This window comes from Haemorhous mexicanus, chromosome 7 (assembly GCF_027477595.1).
Source record: "Haemorhous mexicanus isolate bHaeMex1 chromosome 7, bHaeMex1.pri, whole genome shotgun sequence".
NCBI lineage: Eukaryota > Metazoa > Chordata > Aves > Passeriformes > Fringillidae > Haemorhous > Haemorhous mexicanus.
In genome coordinates, this window is record NC_082347.1 from 7,922,732 (window position 1) to 7,940,993 (window position 18,262).

Below are 18,262 nucleotides of genomic sequence, written 5' to 3' on the forward strand. Positions count from 1 at the left end.
GCCTGTGTATAGGTTCTAAGGGGCACACATATGTATTTATGGGTTCTGTATATAGTATCTCAAGGGCCCAGATAGATAGACAGATTGACAGAGGCTCTGAAATGCCTGAAGATAGGATCTGAGGAGCCTATATACATATACCTATAGGTCCCTCAAGGCTTGTGTACAGTGTACAAGGAGCATATTTATTGGTCCTGAATGGCCTGTCTGTAGGGTCTGAGGGGCTTATGTACAGGTCCTGAAAGGCTTCTCTGCACAGTACAAGGAGTGTCTCCATAGGACCTGGTTAGCAGGGCTGAAGGGCTTGTGTATAGGGCCTGAAAGAGTGATATGTGGGGTCTCAGGGGCTTTTAGATATCTATATAATAATAGAATGTTAAGGGGTTGGAAGGGATCCTAAAGATCATCTCATCCCTGTGGGCAGAGACACCTTCCACCATCCCAGGCTGCTCCAAGCCCTGTCCACCTTGGCCTTGGGAACTTCCAGGGATCCAGGGACAACCACAGCTTCTCTGGGCACCCTGTGCCAGGGCCTGCCCACCCTCAGAGGGAGGAATTCCTTCCTTCTCCAGGGCTGTGGGTAGGTGTGGCAGCAGCTGTGGCCGTGCCTAGGAATGGGATGGCAGCAGGAAGGGAAAGTGAGAAAGGCACGCCTGGGTCATGTGCACCTCGGCATGCAGATCAGAGGGAGGACTCACTGCTGAGGAGGCTAATTTTAGCTATTTTAATTTTAGTTGCTTCCAGATGCCTCTTGGGCTGGCTCTTCTCAGGCTTTAATGTACCTCCCCATTAAAAAACACATTTTCCAGAGGCATAAATAGACAGTGATTGTTCTTGAGGAATCCAGGAGGCTGCTGAATCCTGACACTGCCCTCCCAGTGTCACTGGGGATTTTTAGGATGAACCTTTTGGCCAGGCTTAAGGGAATCCCAGAGACTTAGAGGGGTCTCTGTGTGGCTGAGGTCTGGCCATCTCCAGCTCCCAAAAAGGGGTGGTAGAAGCAGGCAGCAAACACTGGCATGTTTGGGTAGCTCAGGTCTGAGTGGGGATGAGACAGGGATTGCCATCCTGCCCAGTCCAGGGGAATTTGCCCCTCCTGTCCTGTTACTCCATGAGAAGCTGGGCAGTGCTCATCTTACAGAGGGTGGCCAACACCATTCCTTTATTGGCAAGTAGACTCTGCCCCCCATCTCAGGGCTGTGCTGTTTTATCTGCAGTAACCTGGAAACACCAATGTTTCTCCTAAATAAAAGGAGATAAAAAGCCCTTGGACCTGGGATCCTCCTGAATTTCCTCCTCCACCCATGCCTAATGCACCTGCAGGATTTTGCATCAATCTCCAAGTGTCCAATTCTGCTGTATCACAGCCCTGGACATCTGTAGGGGCAAAACTGGCTAATCCAAAAATTAGAGAAATTGACAAATCTATGGACTAAAAGATCACTTTGATCTTTTTCTTCCTAGCTGGGTTATTTAATCCAGGAACTTTGGGGCATGGGCAGGTTTTCCAAAGTCATGGCTTTGCTATAGCTTATCCCACACTCACTTTCTCTTACATCAGTGTTTTATTTGCAGGAGGGAACAATCCATGCCTCTCTCAGCAGTGTCAGGATGGTTGATGAGGGTTTGAAGCTTAGGTTTTCCACTTTCCCACTGCAATAATATTAATTGCAAACTCTGGTGTGCTTTTCTCCAGCCATTCTTCTCAGGAGCAGCTTTCCAATATTCAGCCAGCTGTAATTATGAGCACCAGGAGAAAGCCTTGTTAAATACATTATTTTATTTAGGTTTTCCAGGAGTGGAAGATGCTTCTAGCAGGAGCTATTTGACATGAAATGACAGGGTTTCATTTTGGTGCCAATATCCTCACCCCTCTCTCTCCCTACACCTTGGGGTGCCATTCCCTGCTGGCTGGTTTAATTGCCTGGGGTATTGATCTCAGGGCTCACACTTAATTCCCATTTTTATGCTTTGTAATGAGTGCCCACACACTCAGCACGGGTTTGCTAATGAATTTTTGGTCTTTCTGCTGCCCTCAGCCTTTGCTCAAAGCCCATCTTCTCCCACCTCTGTCAAACATTCCCTGGAAACGTGTAAACTCTGCCAAAATTTTACTTTCGGTCATTCCCAGCTCCTCTGTAATGATAAATAAATATTTAAATCCAGAGTGTGAATAGCTGGAGGAGCAGGGAATAGGAGAGACCTGGGGCAGGGTCTGCTTGCTGTGCCCATCCCTGTCCCCCCTCAGAGCTGCTGGCACTGATCCCTCTAGGAAAACCCATGAGGAGGAGAGGACAGGCTCATCCTAAACGTGTCTGTGCTCCCCCAGGCAAAAAGAAGATTTGGGGTGGGTAGTTCATGGGGAGAAGAGGTGGCTCTGCCCCCAAGGGACCTTCCCCATCCTGGGCCTTCCTTCCTGCCCCTTTCCTGCCTTTCTAATCTTTCCCAGTTCACCCAGGCTGCATTAAGCACAGTTTTGCCATTTTTGGGATTTGAATCCCACTGTGCTGGGATGCTGGGAGCTGTCCCAGGGAGAGGCTGATGTTGCAGAGAGGGAAACCCTGACTGTGGTCCATGAGGTGACTCCTTTGCTGAGATGTGTGTGGGAACATCTTCCACTGTGGAGTCATCACCGAGGGCTTTGCTACTCGAAATCCTTGTTCTGAAGCATTTTTCCTTTCTCCATCAGTTTTCAACATCACAGGAGAGGGAAACACAGCAAGCAGGGATCAAGAAAAGACTCTCTCTGGTCTGAGCAATGAGCTGCTGCTGCAATTTTTCTCCTTGTTTTTCCAAGAAAATGCAAGTAATCATTGAAATGCTGAATGTGGGAAGTTGGAAAGACAGTGGGTAAATCCTTCCAGAAGGACACAGTTGAGGCTTCCACCTCTTTCCCCAACCAACAAAGAGAAAGATGGGAAAGCTCATGCCTGCAGGAAAAATCCAGCCAGAAATGAGGATTGAGGTGGAGCATTTCTCAGGGACAAACTCCAAAATGACATTGCTTTGGGGAAAGCTTAGAACAACCCATCAGGACTTGTGGAAGGCAGCACTGGAGGGAGGTGGGGAAGGAAAAAGGAGTGTTGTGATGGTGTGGGTGATGCTGAAGCACATCTGTGTCATCCAATGACTTGGTCGTGCTCCTCTCTGTATTTTTAGAAACACAGAGGGATAAATAACAGGGCTTCAGAAGGAGCTGCCATTGGTGTTGTAGTAACTCCCAGGCCAGAGGAAAAAGTCTTTTCTAAGTAAAGTAATCCAGGTACATCATCTTCCAAAAGAAAGCTGAGCACAGATTGCATATTTAGCTTAGGTGCTGCAAGGTCTGTGCTGGCAGCCCAGCCCACCGTGTCTGCAATACATATTGTGTGTACAAATATATATATATACACACACATATATATATATGTATGTACACATATTTATACACACACACGCACATATATAGATGTATATCCAGATATTTTTTTTATCAGATACTTTTCTTACCCTTCACTGAAACTGATGTTGGGTGAGGCGCCAGCCAGTGCCTCAAACTCCTGTGTCACCCCTACTCTGTATCCGTTCTGGTATTTTTGCTGCACCCCATCTTCCTGCAGCCTCTCCCTGGTGATCTACCCTTCCCGGGGAGCTCCCCATCTCCCGGCACCCCTTTCCCGGTGCTCCCCATAGCCCATCCCTGGCTGTTCCCGCTTAGGGTCCCCCTCGCGCCCCGTCTTTCCACTCTCAGCCCCGCCCATCAAGGGCCCCGCCCATTCGACCACGCCCACAACAGGCCCCGCCCCGCGGTACCCCCGCCGAGGAGTTTCCCTTCCCTCAGGCCCGCGCGCAGCCCCGCCCACCGACCAATCGCCTCTCCGGGCTGCCCAACCCGATTGGCTGCGCGCGTCCCGGGGCCGGCCGGAGGAGCTCAGCGATTGGCCAGCGGCGCCGGCTGGCCCCGCCCCACCGCTCCCCGCCCCGCCCGCCCCGCCTGGGCGGCAGCAGCACCGCCGCCGCCACCGCCGCCGCCGCAGCGTGGGGCGGCTCCAGCGGCGCGATGGCGGCCACGGCGGGCAGAGCGCTGCCGCTCCTCCTCTGCGGCCGCCGCCCCGCCGCGCTCACCGCCGCCGCCGGCCGCTTTCCGGCGCTGGGCCGGCGCCGCCAGCAGCAGCAGCAGCGACACCGGACGGTGAGTGAGGCGGCAGCCGTGTGCCCTTCAGAAGGCGGGCGCGGTGCCGGCGGGCGGCGCGGGGGCCCCGGTTCCGCGGCTGCTCCACGGCGGTTTCGCGGCGCTTCCCGGCCCCCGGCTCCGCCAGCTGCGCGTTTATTCTTAGCACCGTCACCGGGTGAAACTGGCGGGCGGCGGCAGCGGAGTTCTGCCGGTCGCGCTCCGGCAGCGGCTGCTCGTGGCCCGCCCGCCCCGCGCCGCTCCGCGAGCGGGCGGTGCTGCCGGCGCTGCCCGGCGTTCCGGGGCCGCGCTCCCGGGGCGGGGGTCGCGGGGCGCGGCCGCCAGGTGGCGCTGGGGGCCGCCGGGAGGGGAGGGGGCGCGGGGGGCGCGGAGCCCCCGCCGGGAGCGGCGGCACCGGCACCGAGCCTAGCGGGCAGCGCAGCGCCTCTGCCCCGGGCTCTGCCTCTCTTCCTTTCTATTCCCGCCCCCCTCAAGGTCAGCCAAGGGAGAGGCGCTCGGGGGGCTTCCCGAATGCCGCTCGGTGCGGCGGCTGGCGGAGGGACGGGGGCAAAGCCAGCCGGGCTCTGTGCGCTCCCTTTTCCTCGGTGGCTTTGCCAGGAAAAGGGGGGACTGGCGGCACACGGCTTTGCTGTGTGTCTCAGGGCGGAAAAAAACTGTAAAGGCAGCAGGTTGCGTCTTGGAGCTCGAAAGATTTGCTAAAAATACCGGGAGGGTTTTTTTCCCTCTTTTTTCTTTTTAAACTAAGGGAACAGTGTGTAACCGTGGGTTATCCTTCTGGCTTTTGCCACGATGTGTTTTGGCGCTGCCTCTAAAAGAGCTTTTGTCGGAGGTGTGCACCTGTCGCTCCCTTGTTTTGCTCCTAACAAGTAATCACGGAACTCCGGGGAGCCACCCGAAATCGTGGATTAATCCGGTGGCGGAGCGGGCTCTGGAGCAGCGGATCCACGGCTGTGCTCCCTCGGGTGCTGTTTGCAGAGTTGTTTGTGCCGGGTACCCCCAGGGTGCCGCTCGTTCCTCCGCCCCTGCCGCCGTGTTCTGGCAGCGAGGGGATGCCGGAGCTTCCGTGCGGATCGGGTGTCTCCATCCCGGCGGTCCCGCATTGGCAGCGCGCTCCTTCCCACGTGTGAGGTGTGACTTGTGGCTTAATCCCGGCGCCTGCTCAGGTGTGGAATAGCCTTTCCATCGTCCCTAATTAATATTTGAGCTGTCTCCTTCAGCGGTGTGGCCCTGGCAAATAATTGGTGTTTGTCTAAATTTAAATTGACCTTTGCGATTGATTTAACGGAGACTCGGATTCGGGCTTGGTTTCACTCCTTGGGCTAAGTGGAGCAGTAAATGTGTGAGAAAATTATAAAAAAACCATTAAAAAGCCGTGAATCTCCTGTGCTTGCCCAGGATACTGAGTGGAGTGACTGAGATGTGGGCATGTTAAAATCCCACTGTCAGAGCTGTCTCCTGCAGGAGCTTGGAGAAAGAGGAGGATTTTGCTCCTGTCCTGGGGACTGATGGTTACAAAGCCCTCCTGGCTTTAGTTGGGCTGTGCTGTTTGGTTTTTGGCAGCCTGGCTGTGGTGTTGCAGTCATTGGTTTTTGGGGTTTTTTCAACAGGGAGGTTGTGTGCAGGTTGGTTGGGTTGAATCCCTGAGAACTGAGAGATGGGGAGCAAGCCGGTCGGGATCCAGGATCCTGGCAGTTCCCTCTGGCAGCATCTGTGATGTGCCTGTTTATCCCCTCACAGCAGAGATGAGTTATCCTTTCCCTCACATTGCACTTGAGAAACTCTGCAGAGAGAGAGCAGCTGAATCCTGGAATAAGTGATCTGCCAGGAGAAATTGAAGGAACTAAAGCTCTTCATAATAAAGAGGAAATTGAAAGGAAGTGTTTCTGCAAAGGGGAAGCAGAAAACCAGACAGATCCTTGTCAAGTGGGGGAAGGAATGGGCTCACAGTGTGATCAGAGGGGTTTGGTTAGGTGCTGGTAGACTTTACTGACAGTAAGAGAAGTGAAATGCTGAATTATTTCCTGGGAAGGCTGTTCAGTCTTTGTTATCAGAGGTGGTTGGGACAGGTTAACTCACATCAATCATGGCTGATGACGAATTGATCCCTCTCCGTCATGGGACTGGGATGTACAAGCTTCCTGACACCACAGATTAAATTAGGAAAGATGTAGGAAGAGCTAGTATAATATGGGTGTAATTAATAGAGTAGTTACATCAGGTGTGTGTGTGCAGTGTTGTTTTTAGTACCATCAATTCTACTTGGGTACTTCTCAGGATGGCTGGTTTCTCACAGGGGTGATAAATTAAATGGGCTTTCTTTGAGACAGGGTGGAAATGCTAAATGGTCTTATGGATGAGTTCTTTCAAAAGCAATATAAATAATGCTGGAAGAAACTGCACCAATAGACCAGATTACTGTGAGAGGACAGAGCTGTAAAACAAACAAAAAAACCTCCTCCAGATGGGTGCATACAGAGGAGGAGGTTTCAATACCACCAAATGGGAGAGAGGTGAGGAGGTGAACAAATACTTGGATTAGGAGGGAACAGTTGGGAGTACATCAGTACTGGGGGACACAGGGCTTGAGTGAAGCATTCACAGCTTGCTGGAGAGTTCTGGAACCTGGGGGAGCTGGGAAAGCTCAGTGGGCTCAGCATGGAGATGTTCCCACAGGAACAATCCTGTAGGGAGAGGACCACAAGTCTGTCCCGAACAGGATCACAAGGGGTGAGAGATCTGGGGAGGGGGATGCAAAAAACTTGAATGAAAAGTTTGCTCATTGATCTTGGAGTAGGGATGAGGAAGAAGAAGGAAGTTTTTACTGATATTTGTAGATTTCCCCTCTGAGTGGGGTGGTGCTGTGCGTTTCAGGATGGCTGGGCAGGGTGAGGAGGTCTGACCATGGAGCAAGTGGGGCTTGTGCATCCACAGTGTTGGAAGGGTGTGACAGAGCTGAATAAATGGGCTTGGAGCAGAAATATCAGAGGCTGCATCTCTTTCCAGTCTCCCTGCTTGGCTACACACACGTGAGGGGGGAGGAAGCCAAGTTCCCAAATGTGTTTGCAGTGGAGAAGGTGCTGGGGTGGGCTGGGGGTTGTGAAGTGTGGGAGGCCACATGTCCTGTTGGGCAGCTTGTCCTCTGAAGAGCTTGGAGAGAGGATTAAAGTGGAGCTGTTCCTCAGGGAAAACTTCCTTATGGAACAAGGGAAGGCCTTTCCTGTCTCCTGCTTGTCCCAGGTGCTGTGGAAGTTGAGGGTCAGCTTCCCAAGGCCTGGAAAAGCTTCACAAGGAAGCAAGCTATAGATGGTTTTCAGTGATGTGGAGGTGAGCAAAATACTTAAATGAAACACTCAGTTTTTGTGTGTTGAACACCTAATCCTCATGGCTTTCTTCCTGCAGAGATTAGAGGCTCCAGTTCCTGCATTTCCTGGTGCCTGTAGCCAGGGGTTGGGTTGTGTTAGATTGGAGTGTAATCAGCTGGTGCAAAAATACCTACAGAAAATCAAGGGCTTGGCTGTGTGTGGCATTCCTGTGGTAGTTCATTCTAGAGTTCTGGGCAAATCAGGAATATTGACTCCTAGTGCCTTCTTCACAGCCTGAGAAGGAAAAAAACTGAGCCCATCTGAGCCACAGCCAGATTTTGAGTAGGTATTGGACAACCTGCAGGTGTTTCTTTCTGCTCCTGATGAGAACCAGGCTTACCTGTGCTGATCCATCCTCCAGGCCAGGCAGGATTTTTGGTGCAGGTGGCTCAGGTTTGAGGATGCAGTGGAGACTGAATCCTGCAGAGATCTTGCTCTGTGCCAAGAAGAGAGGGGATAAGGCTCAAGAGGAGGATGCAGGGGACATCCTGCTGCAGCTGTCCTTTATTCACCATAGATACAATGTGTATTTAGTGAGGTTTTTCCCTCTGCAGGGTTGACTTCCAGAGAAGCTGTAGCTCAATAGTGTGGTCATAATTTCCTGTGGGACCACCTCAAGCCCTGAGGGTGAGACACGAGGAGTTTTTGCCTTTTTTCTGCCAGGGCCAGGATTAAATGTGTGAGATGGTGTTTCTTGCTGGGACTCAGATGTTTATTAGTCCTTATCTATGTCACAGTCTCACAAACCCTGAGTTCTACAGCATTTCACTCTAACAAACTAAAAATTGAGCCCCATCTCTCTCTCTGCAAGGCCTTTTAAGGATAAACTGTCCAATTAGGAAATGAAACCTAAATTATTTTTGCTTTTAACCCAATAACCAACCACCCATGGCCAGCAGTGTGGACTTTTTTATCCAATGCCACAAAACCACCCAAACCCATGGAGAAGAAGGTGAAGAAGAAGGAGCAGCCTCTGCCCCCAAAACCTCCATCTTGTTTATATATTTTACTGTATTCTAAACCCTTAAACTCCTGAGTTTCCCACCATGTGAGATCACACACTTCTATTCAAGCTCCACACCCACAATCCCAGATTATGGCAAGAATTGAATTCTACCATTCATTCAGATGGAATTGAATTCTGTTATTTAGATTTGGAAGCCATCTCCACAGCCTCAGGAAATGCAGTGTTCTCCTGGGGGGCAGTGCCTGGCAGCACAGAAAGTCCAAAATTCCCAGCAGCCAGGGCTCCAACACCTCAGTGTCACCAAAGCTGCAGTTTATTGTCCCACTGCTGCCCAGCCCTTGAAGGAAATCAGCTGAAGCTCAGGCAGTGGCTGCAGGGATGGTGGCACTTGGAAGACCCTGGGGTGTGTTTTTGCTGAGGATGGAAGCTGGCAGACTTGTTTAATTCACTGTACTGCTGTTTTCCTGACCTGGCATACTGCTGATTGTGATTTTTCCAAGGAATGATTAAAAAGCTGTGCTAAAGGAGATGACCAGCAAATATTTTTGGGTGGATGAAATTGGCTAAAATCAGAGAACACACTTTAAGGGCTCTCTCTGTGTGAAAGAGGAGCACAATATGAGGACTAAATATTGGTTTGGGTTTTTTTGACAGTTATTTGTTGGTGTTACCAATTTTTATTTATTATTTATCTCCTGGGAATGATAAAGACTTTGAATCTAGGGTCCCTGATGGGAAAGGAAGTTAGAGGGGTGATCAAGTTGATGCTGTCACTAATATAAAGATTTCAGGGCAGTTCTGTTTCCACAAGGGGAGTGTTTCTCAGCTGTGCTCAGACAGGAGGGGTACAGCTCTCCTGAGCAGTGCCTAGTCTTAGAAAGAGAAGGAAAAAAAAAGTTGTTCTTTTTCTGAAGCTGTTTTAGGACTCATCTGAAAGAGGAAACTTTCTGTGAGGTTAGGCTCCACCCAGTCTGCAGGGCGAAATAAACTTTTATGACTTAATTTCTGATTTGTACTATGAGTCACCAGTTTGCCATTCTATAAAACAGCATCGAGCTGACTCAAATATGCAATTCAAATTATTCTTCTGATTGGATGTCTGTGGAAATGTAGAGATTGTTTTAGATTTAGGTGGCTTGGTTTTTTCAAAAAATAATTATTCATTTATTGCAGTGTCAGTCGGTGGTCAGCCACTCTCCCTAAAACCCCAACTGCTGCTTTTTGCTTCTGTGGCTTCTGGTAGCATGAGGAACTGTACTAAAAAATTTGAAATTTGTTGAAACTAGATGAAGCTGTGCTCACCATACTTCTTATTTCTCAAGTGCTGGTGGGGATTTCATCACATTTTCACTTTCCCAGTGCAAGCTACAGCAGTCAGGCTTTGAGGGCTATTTTGTCCTTGAGTATTTAATGCAGAAAATGAAACGAAACAGCTTGTGCTGTTAAAGATTCTGCAGAGGGCTTTCTCCCTGTTATTAAGGTCTCAAATGGTCATCAAAATGAGATGTCATCTTAATGAAGATGAAAATATGCTGCACTTGAGTGGGATGTGGAATTAGTTTCCAGCAGGACGAGCCTGTGGAGCATGGCTTTTGCCTGATGTAAAACACAGAGCATGTCCACTATCTTTTTCTGCATTCTTGGCAGCTCTTGAGCAATTAGGAAATGTAGAGCTCATTCCAGCAATTTGCTTTTGTTGGCTTCCCCAGGAGGAAAGGACTGCCGTGCAATGTGGAAACTCTCAATCTCTGACACTCCCTGTTGGAATAATTAAAACTCCAATTGCACTCATATTTGTAACTTGGGAAGGATCTACAAGGGAGCAACCACCATAAAAACCAGCTCTGGGTGATTGTCAGTCTTGTCTTAAACCTTTGTTTTCTCCTGCCCAGACTGACTCCTGGGGTGGTGCTGAGCTCTTTTGGGTTTGCAGCTGAAAACCTGCAGAAGGAGCAGCAGAAGGATGTTTGCTGGCCAGGGTGCAGATTGTGAGATGGAATCAGAGTAGGAAGGAAATTACTTCTGACAGATTGTTGTAAGGGGAAACAGTTATTCATTCCACTCCAACCATTCTTTAAAAATACATCCTCATCATTTAGCCTCGTCATTTTTCTTAGATGTTTGGACTTAAATGAGAATGAGTTTTCTGCCTGGCAAAGCAACTCCAAAAATGACAATTTTAAGTACTACTCTGACAAATGAAGATATTAAGAGAAAATGGGCTGCCCAAGATAGCACAGGAGTGATGTGGGATTATTTTTTTTTCTCAACTTGGTGTTAAAAAGAAATACCTGGGGTCTGGATGATGGTTTTCCTGTACAAATTTTCCTGATGGATTCCGTTCTGTCATTATTCATGCTTACCTCTGAGAATAATTTGAGATCCCACGTCCTGCTCGTGTTTTCTGCTTCCAGACAAAACTCACACACTGTGACTGTGCCGTGCAGCAGCAACCTTTTAATAGTCATTTAAATTAATTGGAAGCCTGTCCCGAGCATCACAGAGATTCCTGGTGGGGGTGAGATGGGAGGCAAAGCTGGCAGCAGAAGTTATTTTCTCCCCGAAATAACAGCGAGCTGAAAAACTGCAGAGATTTCCCAGGGGGAGAAAAATGTGATTCCTTTTTTGGAATGAAAATGCCCTGATTTATCATGTGACTTGGGAAATCCTCTCGGCTTCCTGCAGAGGGGGAAAGGGTGAGTGGAAGGTTTGGTTGGAGCCTGGTATGTTTGTGATGCATGAGGGCTCCCCGGGAGCCTGCTGCTTGCTGCAAGGCTATTCCTGTTAGCCAGGGACTTGTTCCTGAGGCAGTGACAACAGAAATTTCATTGTCTAAATATTGAGTGGATTGGATAATTGCACTCCTCAGCACTGTGTGGTTTCTCCCGAGTTTGGGGGTGTTGTATTTAAGTGGAGAGTGGGATCCTTCCCTTGGAATTCGGTGTAAGGGATTCGAGGGAACCAAACCCAGCATCTCTGTTAAGAGAGAGGAGTTGTTCCATGAGCAGTGTATATTGCTAGTGATGAAACCAGCTCCAGACACTCCCTTCTGCACAAAGGGAATGTCTTAAATGTTCCCTGCTCAAGATGAGCTGCCTAGGAACCCCCTTAGGCTGGCTTTGGCTCAGGCTGTGGTCAGTGCCCTGCCTCACACAGGGGTCTGGTGCTGGTTTTGAGCCTGGAAACCACTGCAAGTGCTGAGACATCCGTTCCTCCTTGCTGGGCTGGGTGATGTGAGTCTGATTGCTAAGTAACACAAACTGATGGTCCAAAACACAGCTCTGGCCTGGAGCCAAAAAGCTCTGACCACAAAGTTGAAAAGTGCTAAGATGGGTTTTATTTTAAGGCTAATTTTGTCCAAAGACAAAGACTGTGACTCAGATTCACACATGTTCTCGTGGAAAACAAATCACGGTTTGGAATCAGCCACTCACAGTGTGTGTGGGAGCGAGCATTTCCATATTTCCTCTTGGCATTTAGTGCTCCAGAGAGTCATTTTAAACAAATAGTTTCACAAAGTACCTCATTATTGAGCAGGGCAGGATATGACACCACACAGATATGATTTTTTGAGCTGGCAAGGAAGTCAGGGTTTTGAGAAGAGCATTGATACTATGCAAAATTGATATTATGTGAATTGAATACTTGTTATTGGTATTGTTATTGGTATTGTTATTGGTATTGTTATTGGTATTGTTATTGGTATTGTTATTGGTATTGTTATTGGTATTGTTATTGGTATTGGTATTATGTGAATTCAATACATTTATACTATGTGAAATGAATTGTTTTGTAAATTGTTGTGTTTGTGAAGGTCCCAGGATGAGGGAAGAGAGGAATTTGACTCCCATGTTCTTAGAAGGCTGATTTATTATAGTATGATATAATATTTAAAAAATTATATACTAAACTATAGAGAAAAAAATACATCAGAAAGCTAGAAAAGAATAAATAATAAAAACCTGTGACTTCTCAGAGAGTCACTCATAACTAGCTTTAATTAGTCATTAATTAAAAACAATTCACGTGTTTGGATAAACAATCTCCAGACCACATTCCAGAGCAGCAAAACACGGAGAAGCTGAGGCTTCTCACCTTCCCAGGAGAAGAAATCCTGGTGAAGGGATTTTTCAAAGAATATCACAGTAACAGTAAATAACATTTTTAACAGATGTTGGGATTTTTTTCACCTTTCCCCAAAGGTGGGCTGTTTCTGGTGCCTTTCCCTGCACACCATTCAGGTTTCCTGTGCACAGCAGCTTCTCTGCTTGTGCTGCATTGTGTTTTTTTCCATTTGCAGGCAGTGGCACACTCATGGCATCCTCTGCAGGATGCCCTCCTCTCCCAGTGCCAGCACACTGGTAACACACAGCTCCAGTCTGGAGCAGCACTCAGGGCTCTGCATCTGGGGCAGGGACTTTGCTGGAGATGCTGCTTTCCTGACCTACTTCTTCATGGAATAAAAAGCTGCTCCTGGTGGCTCAGAAGAGAGATTTGGGCTTTTTTTGAAACATCAGACTCCAGTTTGATGCAGTCATCCTCCTCGAGGTTGTTCCCTGAACTATTCCAGTTTCAGTGGAAAGAAAGCAGAGGAACACCTATGCCTAGAGCAGTGTGGCTCTGGGGGTTTAAAGCAAGCCCTGTGTGTTCCTGTGTGTCACTGTGATATTTTATGAAAAATCCCTTCACCAGGATTTCTTCTCCTGGGAAGCTTCAGCTTCTCCTTGTTCTGCTGCTGTAGAATGTGATTTGGAGAATGGTTTACCCAGCATGTGAATTGTTTTAATTTAATGACCAATCACAGCCAGCTGTGTTGGACTCTGAGTCCATCACAAATGTTTTATTATCATTCTTTTCTATCCTTCTAGCTGTATCCTTTATAGTTTTAGTATATAATTTATTTTAATATAATATCATATCATAAAATAATAGATCAGCCTGCTGAGAACTTGGAGTCAATTCTCATCTCTCACCTTGTCCTGGGGACCCTCACAACACCTGAGGAACTGTTTGTTGTTGTGGTCAGCCTGATGTCATTAATTTCTCCTTTTTTAGAGGGGTAGCTGTGTCACTGACTCATCTCCCCTTTTTCCTTCAGTTTGGGACATTTGGCAACACTCAGAACTGAACTGCCTGACCTTTTATATAATAGAGTGCACCAGAGAAGGCTGTTTGTTCTTGGAATTACAATGTCAGAGCAGCACAGTAGTTTTCAGGGCAGCCTTTCCATAATTTGTGTGCATTTCCCCTCAGATGGAATCACAGGAATCCCCTCCCATTCCCTGGCTATCCCTGCAGGGGTTTCATGGCACTGCCAGAGCTCTGCTTGTCTCCTGCACGAGCTGAGGATGCTCCAGGCAGGGTTCTGACTCACAAACACTTCCAGCCTTCCTTACAGTGTGGAAATAGATGGCCTGAAAGCTGAATTCCTGCCCTAGCTATGCCATCCCACTGAGGACCTGCAGACCCCACTGGCTGGGTGTCAGGTCTGTGTTTTCACCATTTCCTTGGCTAAAAAGTTAAGCCAGCCCTTATGTCCTTTCCACTGAACACCCCCCAAAACCCCTCCTCTGATTGTTTTCTGTTAATGTATTTTAGTGTGCTCCAGCTCTGTTACTCTGCCTCCTCCAAGCTTTTCGAAAGAAAAGTCATAAAAAAATAATAGTGAAGCTTTCAGCCTTCCATTGTCATGCTTTCCAGTTTTATAATACCAGCTAGCATCCCAAGAGTTGTTTTAAGATTAGGCTAATTTAGTTCTCAAGTGTGTTTCCCTTTTTTTGCCATTTGTGAGCATGGGGTAGTTTAAAATGTGTATTATTTTGGCCATGATTCGCCTTGGAAAAAGCAGTCTCTGGAACACTTTAATACAGTTATTTAATAGCTGTAAATAACAGAGCTGCTGGAGAACAGCTTGGCTGACCACTGGCAGTAATATGCATGAAACTTATTTAATCCTAAGTGATTAAACTTGAATTTTATGGGTTGTGTTTACAGCTGCAGTTCTCCAGCTCTGATTTCATCTCTGTGCTGCTTGAACCTTAATATTAATTTTCAGTCCTGGTGATCCCTGACTTATGTGAGGCTTTTCCCACGGTCAGATCTACCTCAGTCTGGTTTCTGAAGAAATGTAACAGTCAAAATTGAAGAAAATACTTTTTTTTTTTTTAATTTTTAATTTTGTTTTTGTTGCTGCTGTTATTGTATCTTCATCCTACTGCTTTGGTGTTTTGCTGAGTCCCCCAACTTCTGCTCTTGGCTGTTTGAGATGCATGAAGAGCTCATAAATAAACATGAGAGAAATCCATGCAACTTCTTAGTAGAGAAATTTTGATTTATTGTATATTACCTGAGTGCAAAACCCTTCCAGCTCTTGCTGTGAAAAATATCTGCCTATTTCCTTGTAGGTCTGCAGAGCATCACCCAGGTTGAAAGGATGTTGTGAGTATAATAACTTCATGTTTTTGCAATCAGTTAATGAAGTTCAGGTTGTTTGATACTCAGAGTCAACTCAGTAATTTGCTGGTCTGTGTGAATAAATCCCACAGACTCCCTGGGAAGGTGGTTATTTCCCAAAATCAAGGGGAAGGACAGCTGCAGGCAGACAATCAGAAATAGTGGGGGTGGGAAGAAGGTAGATGAAAAATAGGAAGCACTTGAGCTGTTGCCATCTATCACTATTATTGGAATAAGTGCAGGAATTTGAAGGGGCATGAAAGCATTTCAGTGACTTCTCCTGGGTTCCTGATTTAGATTCTGGGAATTTTGGTGCAAAGATGTTGTTCTTGCTCATCCCCTTTCTGATGCTGTTGCTGCAAGGTTACTTTCCCCTCCTTGTTTGATAGTGTACCTATAATGATAAACACAGTTCTTTCCCTGTGCCAAGGCTTTTATCTTGCAGTAATTAATATTAATACACATATTAATTGGAATATATATTATATATAATATATATGGTAGATATATTAATATATATTGGATTATATTATATAACCCAATGATAACTGGGGGTTTTCCCCTCATCCTTGCTATGAGAACAAGACTACCAAGTCATTTTGGGGATATTAATTACCCTGTTTCACACACCCTTAATAAGAAGTCTTAACTTTTAACAGTTATAATTGCTGTTTGCAGCTTTAATTGTGATGTGCTTCTCCAGGTGGATAATCTGATAGGAGAAGAATAACCAGGCTCTGAGTAGGCACTGGCTTCATTTCTGCCCACAGCTCTGGCCAGCCATTAATTTCCTTTTCCTCTCCTCAGTAATTGGTGTGGAGCTGTGAAGCTCAGAGGTTGAACACAGTATATTAACCCTTGTGTCCAGGAGAGAGGAGATGGGAGTGTTGGCCTCCTGTGAGAGTGCAAATCATCTGCTTTTTGTTGAGCAGCTCTTCTGAAAGCATTTCCTTTATAGAAAAGCTTTTAAGTAATATTCAGGTAGGATTTAAATAATAAAGTTGAATAAAATGTGTGCCCCTTTGCTGCTGAAGCTGCTTGTTTCTTTTTTTTTTTTCTTAGTAGGGCTAAGGACCAGTGGCCAGCCAGATTAATTTTTATGTGATGTGCTGACTTAGCACTCCAGAGCCTCCAGTGATAAATAACTTTCTCCCTGTCCTCTCCCTTTCCTCCTGTCTCCCACCAAGTTTAGTTTCTAAGGCACAAACCCAGGCAGGATATGTGGAGGTGTAAAATCTCTGCTTCAACCAGCACGAGCCATTAATCCCTCTCTGCATGGTTTTACATTTCTACAAATGAATTTTTTTTTGATCAGTAGTTGGCAAAAAAATGGTAAGAGAGTGCAAGTGAAATAGCAAAAATTAAACAACCATGTTTGAGAGCATTGGTGGTTGAATCATCTCCTTCAGACCTTTGCCTGGTGATTAATTTTGGACCAAATTGTTGCTTCCACTCTTAATTCCTGCACTCCCACTGAGAGGTTTTGGGGGAACCTTAGAGTTCTGGAGGCAGTTTTCACTCAGAATAGGTTGCAACTGATTTTTAAAAGACAGCTTTGGAGAGAACTGATTTCCAGACAAACATCTTCTCTTTACCCTGCTCCTGTTAAGATTATCCTAGTTTAGAAAAGTAATCTGGAATTAGTGTCAGTGAGACAGTAATCTGGCAGAGTGCAGGTTTAAATGGATACTGCTAACAGAGCCCAGGCAGTGAACTGAGCAGAGCTTCAGCCTCAAAACACTTCCAGTTTCTTGTAGTTTTCTAAATTCTTTACGTTTTACTGATTATTTCAGTTTGAGGCAGTGAAAAATGACTTGTATCTTTTGAGCTTTAGGGTCACCATGAATTTTTTTTCCCCTCTCTTGATTTCCTCAAATATTTTGGTTGGTTTTTTTTTTTTTTTTTTTTGGGAGAGCTGCTTTGCCAGGCATCCATCCCCAAACTGAGAACCCTGGACCCTACACAACTTCACTGATGCTGCAGTTGTAGGATGCTCTGATTTACATCTCTTTGCTGTGGGGACAGTTAATATTTGGTTTGAGGGATGGCAAAACCTGGTGTTTTCATGTCCCTCAGGGAATAAAATATGCAGGAGGAGAAGCTGGTGGCTTTCCAGGAGGGTCAGCCTGGGCTGGGATGCAGCAGCTGCAGGCTGGCCCCGGGGCAGCTCCGCGGTCTCTGCTGGCAGTGGGGCCTCAGAGGAAGGAATTTTTGCAGTTCCTGTGCCAGAAGATGATTTCCATTGATGAATCCTTCCTTGCCTGGATGCAGAAGAGCTTTTCAGGGAAGGCTGAGGCGGCTGTGGGGATTCTCTCAGGTTTTTTGGGAGTAAATACTTGGTTTCTAAGAATGGCTGCCCTTTGAGCGGTGATCATGAGTCCCTTCCAAAGCAAAGGGCTCTTTGGACCTCTTGGAGCACTTCTGGCCTCTGACATTAAATTTGCCATTTGGGAACTCTCTTTGGGACTGCAGAGTAGTTCCTGTTGTGAGTGTGAGCTGTGAAGAAGGAGGTTTAGCTGCTGAGCATCCCTGCAAACAGATGGACACTGGGCTGCTTGGGAACTGGGTGTCTTCATGCAGCTTCTGTGGCTTCCTGGGGGATAAGTGGGAATGGATTGTGATTTAATGCCACTCAGTGGGGAAAAATAAATGTAATCAGTGTTACAGTTACTCTGTATAGATACATAACACTTAATCTACAGCTGTGTTTTCAGAGCAGTTTTCCTTCAGCTGATAATACCAGCCATAAAAATTCCACTTCTGCAGCATGGCCATAAAAAATAATGACCTATTCTGATGTGCTGTTGCATTCCTGAGCTTTAGGAAGTGTCTCTGTGGGGTCAAACCTGCACTTGGGGCTGTGCTGTGGAGCAGCAGGGTTGATTTGGATGTGAGGGTGGCTGCTGCTGCAGAAAAAGAGGCAATTTGTGTGTGCTTGAGGAAGGAACAGGCAGCTTGAAGGGCAGAGCTGCTTAGTACCTGGGGAAGTGTCCCTCTTTGCCAGCACCTCCAAGGTGGGGGGAGTGTGTCCCTTCTGCTTTTGTGTGCCTCTTCTACCCCTGCAGGATGTAACTGGGCACTTTGTCTGTGCACTGCCTAGAAAACATTTATTTACCAAGTTTTGATGTTTTAATCCACAAGTGTTAGGATAGAGATGAAACCAATTAACAGCTTTGCTAGTGTATCACAGAATCCCAGAGTGGTCTGGGCTGGAAGGTGTTGGATTATGTCCTTTTCTGCCTCAGAGATGGGGTAACTGAGAGACATTTTAAAAACTTATATTCCATTTTCAGTCTCATGGGTAGGGTG

General features: G+C 47.0%; 1 protein-coding gene across 2 annotated transcripts in view; it reads left to right on the forward strand.

Moving 5' to 3' along the window:
• Positions 1-4,024: 4,024 nt before the first annotated feature.
• The window catches only part of MCU (mitochondrial calcium uniporter), an 85,037-nt gene continuing 70,799 nt past the window's right edge, over positions 4,025-18,262 (forward strand). For both annotated transcript variants that reach the window (XM_059851016.1, XM_059851015.1), the window contains exon 1: positions 4,025-4,171. In XM_059851016.1, coding sequence (XP_059706999.1) covers positions 4,040-4,171 — 132 coding nt within the window. In that variant the 5' untranslated portion in view covers positions 4,025-4,039. The remainder of the gene's footprint in view (positions 4,172-18,262) is intronic.